At 27.0% G+C, this 17,550-nt stretch overlaps 1 protein-coding gene across 3 annotated transcripts in view; it reads right to left on the reverse strand.

The window, feature by feature from the left end:
* Positions 1 to 3,414: 3,414 nt before the first annotated feature.
* The window catches only part of LOC126910522 (uncharacterized), a 33,603-nt gene continuing 19,467 nt past the window's right edge, over positions 3,415 to 17,550 (reverse strand). Inside the window, exons 2-5 of one of the 3 annotated variants that reach the window (XM_050693155.1) lie at positions 17,087 to 17,378; positions 15,184 to 15,299; positions 4,993 to 5,099; positions 3,415 to 4,432 (exon numbers count right to left, since the gene is read on the reverse strand). In XM_050693155.1, coding sequence (XP_050549112.1) covers positions 3,558 to 4,432; positions 4,993 to 5,014 — 897 coding nt within the window. In that variant the 5' untranslated portion in view covers positions 5,015 to 5,099; positions 15,184 to 15,299; positions 17,087 to 17,378 and the 3' untranslated portion in view covers positions 3,415 to 3,557. Of the gene's footprint in view, positions 4,433 to 4,992; positions 5,100 to 7,355; positions 7,514 to 15,183; positions 15,300 to 17,086; positions 17,379 to 17,550 lie in introns of those variants that run through there. The other 2 variants (XM_050693156.1, XM_050693154.1) reach the window with 2 other exon arrangements.

Here is a 17,550-nt window from a genome sequence, read left to right on the forward strand (position 1 = left end):
ATTTGTAAAAAGGAATAAGGAAAATACGACAATTCATGTTGCATATTTCGAAATTTAAGTGCTATTATATTTATTTTGTGTTAGTAACATAATTGCAGTACCGTTATAGTAAAAAATATTAGAAAGGTCAAACTATGTAATTTTTTTTTTTTTGCAACGCAACAATTTAGCTTTGATAGGAAGCTGAAAAGGTATTAATTTTATTATGATGTGTTTTTTTTTTTTTAATCTGAACACTCAATCTCTGTTTGAACGGAACGCCCGGTAATGATGTGCGGGTTAGTTACTGTTCGTTTCTGGAGTATTTATATCATGCAGGAGAAAGAAGTAAGGAGTGGACTGTATAAATGAGTAAATGTATTGAAAGAATATAAAACAATAAACTGTATTTTAACATAAATCAATATTCTTATATATGTACTAATGGGGTAGAGGAGGGGCACTTAACACTATTGCCACACTGGCGCAAAGACAAATGAATAGTAATATATGTAAAAGCAATAAGATAATGACAATTAATTAATTACTGTAGTCTTGAAAGTTGTACAAATGAACTGATCTGGAATGGATAAACTTTCAACAAAATGGTGGATACAATTTACTAACATCAATGGGATGTGGTTAATCGCAAGGCGATGATATGGCGATGTACATGGGTACAGTCGAGTCGCAGGGCGAATTTACTATATTTGCGTTATAAGGTACATGCGAATCGCTAGGGCGATTGTCTATATATATAAAAACTATTATGCACGAAAAAGGCCTTATAGAACACTTTGACAAGGGCCAAAATAGTAACAGCACCACAAACACTACGACTCAAAGGTTTTTTACATCGATCGCGTACGTAATCATCTGACATAATGAATCGCTCACACAACCGGTGGTGGTAGTGCGAGAGACGTTATCAGTCATAAAAATAAGATGTAGCAAAACGCCCTCTCGTAATGCGTATCCAACAATCTCAGCTCTCGCTGTACCGATTTTGATGAACAATAGGTCGAAAGATCACAAATTGTTTCTAATCGAAAACATTACTCTCGAAAATTGAAAAAAAATCTCTCGTTCCCCTTAAATGGGGAAAACCCCCCCAAAAATTACAATTTTAAAAATCACTAATTTTCGACATTTTTTTTTCTTAAAACTGCCATAACTTTTATAAAAATGAACAAATCAATACAATTTTTTTTTATAGATACCTTAGGTATTCACCTATCATTTTATATATTTTTGTGAACATTTGACTGTTCACCTGCCCACAGGGAAGAGGGTTTCAAAATTTCAACTTTTTCACAAAAGATTAATTATTTCAACTTAACTTTCGAAAATGTTCCGGAAATACTGACACTTTTATATATAAAATAAATTAAAGCTTATGTAATATACTTTAATTTGAGAAAAAAAATTTGATCTCTGGACTTGTCTTCATGGTAAAAATGACTGCCGTATTCAAAAATATGCTATTTTTGTGAAAAAATTCTTGATATTATATTTAACATTTTTAACTTTATGTTGCTATAACTTTTTAAAAAATGTATGCCTAGTAACGTATATGTGATCTTATTAATTTCTTATGATCTAGAGAATGGAATATAATTCATCTGATTAGGAAAGGAGGATTTATAATTTATAATGTTGGCTCAAGAAATCAGTAAAGTTAGATGCAGACATTTGGGGGATTAAAATCTAAATATCAGCATATTAATGGACACAATACCCTTTGTGTTCCAAACAATTATAATGGCAATACTAGTAGGGACCCAGAACCTATTATTTTAGTATTTAAGAATAGGAACATTATTATCCTAAGTGATAGTCAAGCTGCTCTGGAAACACTTAGTAATGAACAGGTGACTTCAAGGCTAGTCCATGAATATAAGGAAACTTTAAAATCACTTGCAATGTCCAATAAAGTTACACTGAATAGGTACCAAGACACAACAGTATGACTGGTAATGAAAAAGCAAACTCTCTAGCGAGATGTGGTGCAGAAAACATCCATGTTGGATCAGAACCAGTGATAGGACTCACAGAGCAATCCTTCAAAGTACTATTCAGAAATGAGTGTTGAGAACAACACAGGAAAATATAGTGTTACCTAGTGGTACCCAGAGATTGAAAAAATGTTTATCAAGACTTCCGGTTTACTACCGAGACATGATATTAATTTGACTAGATATCACATAAGCACTTTGATTGGATTACTGACAGGACACGGTCATCTGCTTAAATATATCTACACAACGGGAGTGGCAGAATCAACACTGTGCAGGAATTTTGATGATGAAGATGAAGATTCATTTAACATTATGTGCGAATTTGATTCCAAGGCCACATTGAGATCTAAACATTTGGGAAAATCTTTTCCTGAAACCAATCAATACAATTCGGTAGGAGGTGCGTACACTGGATCTATAAGTATGAGTACATAGGCAGTAATTTAATACTGTAGAATAGTATCTACATATTTCATATTGTTCTAATAGCAATGTTTGTTACTTGAAAGCATAATTATGAGTAAAAGGGTATTCATGCTGTACATATTAACTAACTACGGTATGTAGTAGTACGTAGAGCATATCGAAAGTTCATGAGCTTGTAGGTTAGAGAGAGACACATTTTAAACCACAGAAACGTTAAAATATACTGACAACAATAACAGCAGGTGATAATAATATCACAGTAACATTACAAAAATATTTAAATTAAAAAAAAATTATATTGATCCATACATTTTTTAAAAAGTAACAGCATCATAAAGTTAAAAATATAAAATCAAGAATTTTTCACAAAAATACCATATTTTTAAATACGGAAGCCATTTATACCATGAAGATAAGTTCAGAATAAAATTTTATTTTCAAATGAAAGTATATTAGATAAGCTTTAATTTAAGGTACATATAAAAGTGTAAGTATAATCGGAATATTTTCAAAACTTAAGGCCATTTAAAAATTTGAGAAAGATATAATTTAATGTTACTACTTTAAAGGGTTGACACTAACTTATATAATACAAATTTACCATTTAAATTATAATATATTCAATTAATTAGTTATAACTTATAACTATTAATCATCTCTGGTTGTGACATTGATAAAATTTATTAAATTGGGTTTTAGAACACCAATGTTACTTTTTTAATATAATTTTTATTTAAAGTAATTTTTATTGATATTCCTCAAAAGTATATAACTTTTTAAACCAAATTTTTGGCTTAAATTTTTTCTAAAGAATAAAAAATAAAAAGTCCATTGAAGAATATAATTTACAAAATATTAAACATAAAACATTAATTACAACTATAAATCAACATTATTTTACGTGAACAATAATAAAATATCTTTTTCATAAAAGAAATATGGTATGGAATTTGTATACAAATAAAAAAATGTTTACAACAATTATAAAAATAAATATTTACTTATATTTTAAGCGCATAAATTAAAAAAAAAAATTAAATTGTCAGTCTCTAGAACTTGAATAGAAACTGAATTTATACAATTTACTAATGATAAAAATTTTTATTCAATAAAATAAAACTGTTATTCATCCCATTAGATTACTCTGCAATTATCAAGCATATAACAAACATCCTTTTGTAATGTATAATTTTGTTTTTTATTTTGCCTGGTCAAGCCAATTTTTTTAGGCAAAATTTGCCGTTTAGAAGCCAAAAACTTTTCTTCATCCCATTCACTTTCCTTACAATTATCAAGTATATGACAAACATTCTTTTGTAATATATGATTTTCTTTTTTACTTTGCGTGGTCAAGCCAACTTTTCTAGGCAAAATTTGCCGTTTAGAAACCAAAAACTTTTCTTCATTCCATTCACTTCCATTGCAATTATCAAATATATAACAAACATCCTTTTGTAATGTATGATTTTGTTTTTTATTTTGCCTGGTCAAGCCAATTTTTCTAGGCAAAATTTGCCGTTTAGAAGCCAAAAACTTTTCTTCATCCCATTCACTTTCCTTGCAATTATCAAGTACATGACAAACATTCTTTTGTAATATATGATTTTGTTTTTTACTTTGCGTGGTCAAGCCAACTTGTCTAGGCAAAATTTGCCGTTTAGAAACCAAAAACTTTTCTTCATTCCATTCACTTCCATTGCAATTATCAAATATATAACAAACATCCTTTTGTAATGTATGATTTTGTTTTTTATTTTGCCTGGTCAAGCCAATTTTTCTAGGCAAAATTTGCCGTTTAGAAGCCAAAAACTTTTCTTCATCCCATTCACTTTCTTTGCAATTATCAAGTATATGGCAAACATCCTTATTTAATGTTAAATTTATATTTTCTCTGTTCTTTGTTACACCAAATTTTTCAAAGACATATGTATTTTTAGTATAATCTTTTGTTTGTCCTTTAATATTACTAACCGAATCATTTGCTACAATATGGTTAGATGCACAAAAATCTAATAAAATACAAAATTTATTAAAATACAGAATTTTAATGTAATTTTTAAAAAAAATCTTATTTTATTTAAAATATTACTTTTAATAGTATTTTATTTTATGTATAAATATTTATTACGCATCAAAAGTCTGTTGAAAAAAATAAATATTTTTAAATTTATTATATATATTATATAAATTTCTATGATTTTTAAAACTAAAAATAATGTTTATTTTTATTCGAAATAAAGCAATAAAGAGAATTGCCATTTTAAATTTAATTAAACACAATTAAGCCTTAATAAAAATGATACAAGAATTGCTTGCAAAATTAATTTTATTTACCTTTATTGAAAATAAAGTGTTTAAGTTTTAAGATCATGTCAGCAGATTTTATTAAAAGTTCTTAATTTTTAATTTACATAAATAAATTACATAATTGGTATTTTATATTATTACTATTTTATTAATAACTTTTAGCTACATATTGTAATAAGTATTGCGTTTTTTGTAATTTTTGGTCCAATTGATACAGAAAACCCAAACTTAATTATTTTTGATACAATGAAATATTACTCACCATAAAATGAGTTTCCACTCATTTTGGCTTTCAGTTCTATATCTTTCAGCCAATAATAGACTTTGCTTGCCCATTCATCATGTACACTGTATCCCAAACCATAAGCCCTTTAAAATGAACATATTGCATAAATAAAATTATATTTCATATATATCATATTATGACTAAGTTAATTTTCGGAATCACTGAATTAAAGATGTTTAATTCTGTAAAATATTGAACTATTATCTGAATTATGATGTTTTTATTAATCTTCACGTTTTTATTAGTTATTTTAAATACTATTTAAAATTTATTTACTCATTTTATTGGTTTAGGACTAAAATGATTCGTAAATATATGTATGAATTTATGCGAGTATTAGAAAAATCACCATATTTTTTCCTAAATGTTTTATTTTTAAGACTCATTTTAAGGATGATATTAAAATAATTACAATCTTTTATCTTCCCAATATGATGCCGTTACAGAATTTTCTTGGCCGGATACGCTTGTAAGAGAATAAAATGATTCATCTGAACGTTTACTATCTTTAAATGATTCATATTTACTGGATGTGGACGAGTGTTTTAGGTTGTTAAAATTTCTTGAACAAGAATCACTGCGTTCTTCCATATTAAAATCCAGAGAATCTTGGAAGTATTTTAAATTATTCATTATTGTCAATACAAGAAAAATTGACTATTTAACACAGATTTTTGATAAGTTTTATTTAAGTTTTTTGTTTAATCGGATAAAATGTAACGTATTCACTTTAACAGATGCAACATAAAACGAAAACTGAAATCTATTTAAAAATTAAATAACATAATTCCAAAATTGAATAGATTTGTTACCAAGCAAAATTTAAATAACAATAAATGAAACCAGAAATAAAAATCGTTTTCTTTTTTTTATTCTTTTGTTAATTAATTTAACAATAATGATTATTGAATTAATTTTTTTATATTTATTTATATTTAATTATTGAATTTTGAGAGTAATCATTTTGTAAACATGATATAAAATAATAATAATAATATTATATTATATTGAGTTACGTGTTTTAAAATATTGAAAAAATATTAATATTATATAATAAATTTCGATAAAAAAGCCAATAACCCATTTTATTAAAATTTTAAATCATTTTATGAAGAAATATTTCAAAGACCGGCTCATTTTATCAATTATATGGAATTACACGTAGATTTAATAGTATATTTATAGAAAAAGCCAATTAAATCTGTTTGGTCAAACAAATTTTTGGTATTATAACACCAAGAGTTTGTTTCATTATCCATTTCATCCACCAGCAGACCATGTTAAAATAATATTCTCAATGAATTTGTTTGGTAAACTTAATATTTTAATGAATATCATTAAAATTCAGGCTAAGAAAAAAACAAATATCTAATTAGTTAAATCATTTAACAGTATTGATAGAAAAATTTGTCTTTCAGTTGTTCCTCCCTTAAAACGTCCATAATTAAGTTATCGAAGTTAACTACTTCAGATTTATCTAAGTCAACGATCTGTTTAATATTTAGCGCATCTATATACTATCTAGATAGAGCATCAGCAGCTTGGTTTAATTATCCTGATATATGTTTTATTGTGAGATCAAAGTCAATATATTTATTTAGCCGTAAAAAAGGATTGTTTAATATATTGCAAAAAACTGCGGTCGCTATTTACAGTTATCCTGCGTCCTACTAAATATTCTCTGAAGTAGTATAAAACGAATACTACTGCCGCAAGTTTTAGCTATGCCGTGCTGCAATTCCACTCACCACCTTTTAGTGTTCTTCAAGCAAATATAATTAGTTGTCTATTTTTTTTGAAATCGACCTGCCAATGTTTAAATAAAAATGTTTGCCAAGCTCTTCTCTTATTAAAATTGAAATAAAAAATGTAATGTCAGATTTGGTTTTAGCGGCACGAAAACCTCTTTTAATAAACCTAAGCAGATTAATATACACATGATGTTACGAGTTATTTATAAACTAAATAATAATAATAAATATATAAAATATCAAAAATAACATAATACAGAAAATTAAACTCTGTATTATTAATTTCCAAGAGATGTAGCGTTTTGGTCTTCCCTTTAATACCAACACTGCTCAAGTGGCAAGATATTAGCTTGAGCTCCTAAATCTAATTTAAATTGTACCTTATCATCATTTATATCATGTATTATTTTAATATTACTTTTAGATCTATAAATATAGGTAATAGGATTTTTACCATTGCAATTTTTACAAAATTTATTAAAAGCTGGACAATTTTTAAATAGATGTGTGTATTCACAGTTAAAAGATTTAATATATGCTTTATTACTATTATTAACATTAAAATGAAAAATGTATTTAAAATTATACCCCTTGTTTTCATTGTTTTCTAGTCTGTAGTTACATTTCGATGAATGTTCATTCATTGTATAGCGTCAATCCTATCATGACTGTTGATGAATTCATTTTTATCATCCCCTCAAATAAATGATCTTGGGTTGTTGCTGACTGATTTCTGCAGTTCAACAAAATTCACTGGTCTTCCCAACATTTGAGTCTTTTTCTCTTAAAATTCACTCCCTCAAGATGATATCCAACAGCCCGATGATAAATCGGTCCCCAATCATATTATATTCCTCCGCAAACTCATCGAATGGTGCAAGAGTTTTTTATTGTGTTATGAATTCATTGATTTTTTTACCTGTTACTGTTTGATATTGTAGAACTTGAATAATTCATATGGGCGTGATAAATTAGGGGAATGTGCTCTAGGGCGTCATACATTTGAGGAGTGCTAAAATAATACGAAGACATTTTTGTTTTAGTATAAGATACACATTTTATAAAAAAATATATTTTTATAGCAGTTGATATTATTTCTGCACTTGTATATACAAGATATTTTCTACTTGCTCTTAAAATAAAACATAATATATTTTATGTTTTAATATTATTAATTCAGTCTAGTGCTGTACATTGAAAAGAAAAGACTTAAGTCTGGTAGTGTTTATATTGTAACTAAAATTAATAATAATAATGAAAGTATTTTTGTTAGCCATATATATCTTTATCGTATTTTTTATTCTATTCCTATAACATATTAATATATTTATATTAATAACAAAGTCTTTTATCACTATTAATCTCGGCCATATTTCGTTTTTACTATATGCACTAAGGTTAGCTCAGCTTTAGCTTGATCTTTGTTTCAAAAACAAATAAATATTAAATTATCAACGGACCCTTCAATAGGTCCTCAACACTATATATCAGCTTTATTATTGTGTGGCTATCTCGTACAATAATTATCATATAATACATCATATTATAATATTGATGTAGTCATCTATGACTAGTAGTGTGTACTGTGTTATTTTTTGTTGCAATTAACAAAACAAAATGTTGAGACTGTAGCACAAATTTATTTTCAAATAAACAATTTATATATATGTATATGATTACGTATATTACTAGCTTATACAGGTTAACCTGTATTTAGTGTTCCTCCAAAAACTTTAAATTTTCTTCAGAGCGAAAAAGTACTAACACGAGTTTTTAATTTCTCTGGAGAACGTTTATCAGTCCAAAGAAATATTTTGTGATCCACTATTAAAAAATAATTAGATTGAAAATTAAATAGCCTGAGGATTTAGGATTTAAAGATGTGGTATATGAGAGAAAGTGTAATATTAGTTCAAGTTAAATAAATAGAAGAGTTAATAGATGATCTTCCAAATACTATTAATCTTTTTGAATTCGTCCTTTCTGTCTCCAGTTTTCAGACTAATTTTACATTGCCATGATCATAAATTAAGAGCAAGGCTATAATACAAAGAATGCTGGAATAAACTTAACATAACCTTGTTAGTTTTTTGATCAACATTCTTGAGTGAAAGTTCATTAAGAAACCTATTTTATTTCTTGTGTATTTATCATACTGTCACAAAATAATAATTATGCTACTTATAAGATAAAGTTCTTAAATAATATTCATAAAAAACGTCCGACATAAAAGACTACAGAATAGATAAAAATCTGACATCATTATCTTTATGATAATTGAAGTGTTTTATGGACTTCATTACAATTGTATATAAAGAAAATTTTAAAAATATGAAAGGATTGGTTCTCCCAACCACCTTTTATTAATACACCTATGAAACGGATAAAAATTTTGTATAACATTCTCCAAAGATATATTTTTCTAAAAATATTCTGATAATCCTAATAATGTTGAAAATATCTGCGAGTTATTGTATCGTGATGGCGACTTCAGTTTTTCTAACAGAGATGATATCATTCCTCCGAAAAAAATACATTACAGTATCGACAATGGAAACTTTAGACCACTTGTTTTAGATGTCAACACATTGGACCACTTTGCTATAACCCGGATGAGTTTGGAGATAACAATGAACCAGAAGAAAAACATTATTTGAATGATTTTCACTGTGATAATATTGATGGATTGAAGATAATGCTTGAAATAGAAGGAAGAAGATAATAAATGCGCTAGATAAATTTTTATATGAACTAAACAAATTCAGTGAGTTTAAAGACGATTATAATATTGCTTTGGACGTGGTCAGTGGTATTGATTGTAATTTTGATTAATCAATCAATTATTCTTTTTTGTAGCTTTGTAATATTTTTGTTGCTAGATTTCTTTATTGATATTCTTGTTTTTTATTTTATAATCGTCGTTTGATAATTTCTCCTTCAATCTAATTTTTATACATTGATTTATTAGAGCATTTAAACGTTTATAATTTTGTTTGATTGTTATAAATATTGTCAATATTATTTTCTTTTTAAAAGATAATAAAAGAAATTGTACTAAACACGCATGCATAACAAATGAACTTTATTTATTATTTAAAATAATATTAGTGCAGGCTTTCTTAATAACATTAATAACTCAGGTTTGTCTTCAATTAGTTGCCATGTAAAGGAAACTAGTAGGTTGCTCTCTAAAAATTCTTTAAGCTTTTTTTTAGTCTAATATAATAAAGATTTACTCCATTATTATTTATGATTATACAGTCATTTTATTTTTTATTTCAATAATTAAATACTATTTACATGTATCCAAGAACTGCCCCTGAGCGGGGTTACTGATTAAGTAATTATTATCTAACATAAAGCAACCAATTAAATGTACGTATTCATATTTTACTATTTAAGGCAAACATTAAGTATTTACCTATCATTTAAATATACAGGCAGAAATTCAGCAGAACTAATTGACCGAGACTTCAATTTTAAGGAATCATAATTATGTTTTTATATTGATCTTTTTATTTTTATATTAACATGGTTTCGCGACCATGTACTGCGAGGTCTGTTCAAAAAATAAGGCGAATTAAAAAATTTCCATGGCTATGTACATTTAATTTTCGATTTTTTTTTTTGTAGATTTGTACCGAATGCATGTTGTCAGTCTCAGGAATATAGTATTTTTTGTTTGTTTGTGAGAGACATAAATGTTAGAATGTTTTGCGAGTGTTTGTGATTATCTTCTGTCAAAAAATAGATCAAAGAATATATTTTTAAAAATAAAAATGCAGAGATTCGCTTATTTATTTATTTCTATAAATAGAAGTTACATTGATTTTTATTTTTAAATAAATACCAATTTTCTTTTTTATAAATCCTTAAATATTCTATTTGTAAAGTAAAAACCATATCTGCATGTTAAACTAAAATTGCAGTTATAATGAAAAGTGTTGTTTTTTTTATTTTTTGAAAATAACTATTTTACACGACTTTAGAGACCTTAGACATGCGTTATCATCGTCATTTTAATTTCATTTTTAATATGAACTTGGAGATTCTATATTAAAATTAAAAAAATCGATTTGTGATCACTCTATAATCATATATGCAAATTAGAATACATCTACATCTAATACATATAGAATAAAGATATAATAATAAAAAATTATAATTGAAAAGTATTTAACCATCATTTATTAATATTTTTAAAATATCATATATTTCAGTTTACGCTTTATTTATAAAAAAAAAGGTATAAGGTTTCAAGATTAGTGAACATTTTTTTTATACTATATATATATATATATATATATATGTACAAAAATCAGCCAAGCTGCATGAAAAAAAAATTTTTTTTAATTTTAATTTTACTTGAGAGACCTATTAGAAATACACTATATAATAAAGCTAATTATGATATCCACGCCACCAATTTGGACTTAAAATTTCGAAACTAAAAAATTTGTATTCTACAGTAAAAATTAAACTATTTCGATACACTAATCATAATATTTAACCAAAAATTGAATAATCATTTTTTTTACTTTATGTTTTTATTTTTTGAAAAAAAAAACTCAAGTTTGATAACTGATAAAAATTTAACTATAATCTACCAAAGTCAACTACCACATTATTTTGAGTGCTGGTTTATCTTATAGGAGGATATATACCGTCCCTTCATGAATTTGACCTTTCCGATGATTAAAATTCTAAAGGTTTGCTTTCGTTTCTGCATTATGATTATGTTACATTGCAAGCAAAATAAATAATCCACGCGGTAAACAATGTATAGTTTAGATGCATTTAATTGTGTTAACTATTTATTTTATTGTGCTCTTTAAGTTCTGTACTCAATTAAATACCGACTATTGTTTCTTGTGTGTGTTATTAACGACCCAGTAATATTTAAAATTTTATCGACTTCATAATATTTATGGCGGTATGAAAAAACATTAAACAATTTATTTTATTGTAAGGCCAATGTCGATAATTTAAAATAATACTGCGGCCGTCTGTTGGAATATGTGACGATAATGTGTCTATAAATACAACCCGTTACGCATGATTAACCTACCAGAGGGCGTATTTCATACTTACATAAGCATAACACTTAAAGTAATATGATTAAATCGGTCAATATTAAATTCAATGTAAGTAAGCAAATTAGAACGGCACACTTGGTGACCAAGTGTATTGATAACTTGTGTTTCACAGTTGCCGAAAGCAAATAATAGAATTAGATTATATAGATCAACAGGACTGAATACACCAGTCGTATTACACATTTAAATACAACATATTATGACCGACTTAACACTTACATCCCATGAAACATACAGTTATGCAATTACATTGGATAGTTTATTAGTAGATTGTAAAACAAATATAATCTGAGTATTATAAGCACACACCCAGCGCAGACTACGCCCAATTTTTCGACTTGTTTATTTCATGTTTTATCATAACACATTTCCGGTAGTAATTTGTTTTAAATTATAGTAGCTATTTAAGCGTAAAAAACTGATTGATTAGGGTATTTGTTTGACACAATAAAAATTAATTTACAATCGATGTTATTGTGAATTCGTTAATTTTATAAGACACACTGACATAATTAGCACAAAGACAAATTTGAACTTAGCCTAAATGTGTTAAAATTGTTTAATTAGTCGATTATATCAAAATCAAATTAGTGTAAAACTGCTCTTCCCTAGGAATTGGATAGCATAGTTTTATCTGCATGTAATCTTTAAACTTTTTCAAAATACCGTAAATAATGCAGTTTGTCATCAATAATTAATAGTATAACAGTTTGGCCTTAACCTTATTAATATAATTATATGCTAGGTATTTGTTCAACTTTGATCTGTTGTAGCAATTCATTAATAAGATTGTAATAATAGTATAGTGTAATTAATAAACACATTTTTGCTAATTATACGAATATAAAATTATAAGTAATTATTAAAGACTTATTGGAGTAAAATTTAACGAGTAAATATTTTCGTAAGAAACAAAATTAGTGCACTAATTTTAAAATGTTAGCTAATATTATAAAAGTTACATTAAACAAAACGTTAGCCTATTACGAATTACTTTTCAAGGAACTATTGCTCTGAATATTATCTTATCTCTAAGAATAATCAGCTTAGTAATTTTCTATTCGTATTCTAGCTATTTTGCCTGTATTAATCGGGCAATATTATTTATTGTAATAAGGAGCGAATATCGAGCATCGCCAGGAAAATCAAGGGCACCACACGAATGCAAGTTGGCCAGTGGCACCACAAACGGCCATCGTCCTCCCGTATAAATATGCTGTTCTGGCCGATCATTGCGGTACGCCACACTATAGTCCACTGCGGTGGTTGTAAAAGTCGTTTGCGTCTTATGAATTCCTGGTACTATTTTTTCATAATTTTTCTTCGCTTTGCTGTGCACAAGTCAACACCAGATTTTCGTTATTTAAATTGCCNTTTTTCATAATTTTTCTTCGCTTTGCTGTGCACAAGTCAACACCAGATTTTCGTTATACAAAACTCCTCAGTTTTGCTTTAAAATAAAATATTTCCCATAAATTTAAACAAACGATTTAAATGATTTTAACACGTTTACTCTGAATTAAAGTATTCCTCCATATATATTATGTTAGTGTGTCTTATAAAAATATCAAATTCACGGTAAAATCATAGACTGTAAATTATTTTTTATTATATCGAACAAATACCCTAACCAATCAAATTTTCACGTTAAAATAGCTACTATAATTTAAAACAAATTACTATCGAAAATCAGTTATAATAAACAAGAAATGAACAAGTCAAAAAGTTGGGCGTAGTCTGCGCTGGGTGTGTGTTTAAAATTCGCAGATTATATTTGTTTTACAATCTACTAATATGCTATCAATTATAGTTGCATAACTAATCATAGATTTCCTAGGATATAAGCTGGTATAAACTAAAATTAAAAATTAAATTAAATTAAGTACATTTTAAATCTATCCCTTTTTGTACTAGTATAAAAACCAAGCTTCTTCCGTGTTCATATTTACAAGTTAATTAATAATAATTTTCTAACTTTGTGTATCTTATTAGAAATAAATTTCACTATATTTTTTTAAACTTTTTATCATTGTTTAAAATGTATTCCAGCTTCAGTGAATTAGAAATTCCTAATGTAAACTGTATCTTTTAACTACTTTAAAATGCACAGCTACGTAAAGTTAAAAAAATATAATAGTAATTTGGAACGTTTAGCTTTGATGAGAAGCTGAGAAGGTATTAATTTTACCATCATGTGTTTATTATTAATTTTTTTTTTTTTGTGTCTTACATTACTTTTTCTCAGCTCTCACTTGACCAGTTTCTTTTAATGATACGTCAAAAGATCACAAATCGTATTTAGTTGTGTACATTGCTCTTGAAAATTGAAAAAATTTCCTTCGTTCCCCTTAAATGGTGGAAATGACCCAAAAAATTATGATTTTTAAAATCATTAAATGTTGACATTTTTTCAATGATTTTTACTTAAAACTTATAACTTTTTTAAAAATGACCAAATCAGTACATTTTTTTTTTTAGATGCACAATGTTTTTACCTATTATTTGATATATTTTTTTTATAAATCTGAACCTTTACCTGCCTACAGAGGGGGATTCAAAATGACAACTTTTTTAACTTAACTTTTGAAATGTTCCGAAAATACTGACACTTTTATATATACTTTAAATTAAAGCTTATATAATATACTTTATTATGGAAAAAAAAAGATTTCGGACTTTATTTTGTCTTCATGGTGAAAATGGCTACCATTTGCTATTTTTGTGTTAAAATTCTCGATTTTATATTTTACATTTTTAACTTTAAAATGTTATAACTTTTTAAAAAATGTATGGATGAATACAATTTTTTTATGATAATTGCTATTTATATAATTCTTTCATTCGACATACTTTTTTTTTAAATATAACTGTTTCCCTTTAAATATTTATATATTATAAATATATTTATTCATATATTACACTTATAAATCATAAAACTTGATAATAAATCGGGATATAAATAATGAAATAGGAGATCATGTAGTTTTTTGAATAATCCACCAATTTTTTAAAATTAAACACTATCTACAGATTTGCATCGAAGCGTTTTTTATGATAGTGATATTAATCACTGTCAGTTATCATCTATACTGGACTCAACTATGTCACGACCCCACTATGTCATCGTTTTTTTTAATTAAAATTATTTTCTTATGCTTTTTGGGAAAAATTACCAGAAGTCTAGTAATTTGTTCAATAACATACATTTTCTATTTTCTAATTAACTGGAAAATACTTTTTTTTAAATAAATTTTTTAACCATAAAAACAAAATACATGGGACAGAAAAAAATTCTATATTTCTAAAATATTAATTCCTACTTGACAACGATGGTCGTTTATGAAAGTGATAGTTCTTGTTCAGAGAAGAGGCTTCATGAACACACAGTATTTACGTGACAGTTATGATTTTGACTGTTTAGAGTTAGAAACTCTTTCTGTAAAAACATAAAATATAAACAGAAATTAATTTTAATTTATGATGAAACTGATAAGATTGATAGAAAGTTTACAATGGAAAAACTGATATAATACAAGCAAGAGATCTATATGAAAATGTTATCTGTAAGTATAAAAAAATAAAATAATCAGGCTTTATGTACATTATTTAATTTATTATGCAATTATGTTATCCAACCAAATAAATAACTTAATTCAATATAATTAATGTTTATATAATAATTAGTCTTTTATTTATGTTTGCAATTAAAAATAATTTTATATAAATTACCCATTGTAATTATTATACTTCGTGAAATTTATTTGATAGTAAATTAATTGTTCAGGTTTTTGAAAATTTTTGGATACTTTACTTGAATGAGTTCAATTTTATTTATGCGTTTTTCGACTATAATATATATATATATATATTTTTTTAAGAGTAAATGTGGACGTTATGATAGGGATTTCATAGCAATTTAAATACTTAAAAAAATGTTAAATACTATATTAAAATGATATACTAAATCTTCTTCTTTTTCCTCGTCTTTATCCTTACTACTCGGGACGGCCACCCTTATCCTAAACTATTACTTGATGCGATTTCCTACATCAACGACGTACCATCAGCCCTCCTGATATCGCCTTTAATAACATACCTCTATATCTTTCTTGGTCTTCCTCTGCTACTTCTTCCATCGACATTAAATTCTATAATTGTCCTTACAGTTTCCGATTCTTCTCTTCTCTTCTCATAACATAACCAAACCATTTAAGACTATTCTCTTCTTATCCTTGATTAACGCTACACTTATACTCCTTCTTATATGTTCGTTCTTTATCCTATTTTTTCTAGTCATTCCACATATCCATCTAAGAGTTCTCATCTTTGCTATACTCATTCTCTGTTCTATTCTCTTGTCAGCCGCTAACACTCTGAACCATACATCATAGCTGATTTCATTACAGTCTTATAGAACATACCTTTTAGTCTCATTGGAATTTCCTTATTGCTTAACACACCAGATGTTTCTCTCCACTTCACCCATCCGCACATAATCCTGTGTTTTACATCCTCGTTACTGTCACCGTTCTTTTGCACAACTGATCCTGAATACTTAAAACTTTCTCCCCTCACCCTACCACCAAGTTACATTGTTTTCTGCCATTCTACTCCCATTCTCTCCAACAATCTCCTTTATCAGTATTCTTTATTCGACTAGCAAATCTATTCCGCGCATCATTATATTTATGCCTCCCTCGACATTCCACATCGTTTTCTATTTTACCGTCTTTAAAACTCTTTTTTCCCCTTTCAATTTCTACTACCGGATCATCGATTCTACTCCTTTGCTTTTTTAGTATACTATCTTCCTACTACACCACAACTTTATTACCATAAGTCTATGTTGTGTAGTTATATTCTCGCCTGGAATAACTGTACAATACTTTACTCGCTTTACCCTTTCCCTTTTCTATATAAAATAATCCAAATTATACAAAATTTCCCCTTGGAAATTAATTTTACGACTTTAATTATGTAACTTTTTCTAACTACTTCTACTTATTTACTTTTCATCTCTTTATCCACTATTATCCCTACACCACTCTTTGTATTAGACTTACCTGAGTATATTATTATTTAACCCTCACCTATTTCTCTTGATTTCCTGCACACAACAAATGTTAACTTTTCTTCTCTTCAATATTTCTAGTAATTCTCTACTTCTACCAGTTAATGTTCGAACATTCCAAGTATCTATTCTTACTTTGTATCAATCTTTACCTTTATGCGTGAGTCCAACTTAGAGTTGAGTAATGATGTCTCTACACTGTTGAAGCGTCATGTAAACATGACTGGTAAAATAGCTATGGCACAAGTTGTTCGGCCGTCATTAAATACTTTATTTTTTAGGCCTTCCTCGTTTCTTACTACATTATTTCTTCTCGCCTGTTGTCTTCGCGTACATTTGAGATGAGACTATCCACCTAAGTTCTGTTCAGGCCTCCTCATACTTTTTGACAACATTTTACAACGGCTATCGATCTGATGCAATCTCATTAGTTGCTTCTTACGACTAGAAAAAAAATGTATTCTTCTTTTAAGTCAATTTAATGTGTTATTTTATAAGCAGGTATACTTAAAGTATAACTAAATTTTAAAACCTATGTTTTATAAATAAGGTTTTTGATACGTATAGACACTGTTATTTTAAAATTATGTATTTAGAAAAAAATATGAATTTTTAA

Source organism: Daktulosphaira vitifoliae, unplaced genomic scaffold (genome assembly GCF_025091365.1).
Source record: "Daktulosphaira vitifoliae isolate Bord-2020 unplaced genomic scaffold, ASM2509136v1 Scaffold_1, whole genome shotgun sequence".
Lineage (NCBI taxonomy): Eukaryota > Metazoa > Arthropoda > Insecta > Hemiptera > Phylloxeridae > Daktulosphaira > Daktulosphaira vitifoliae.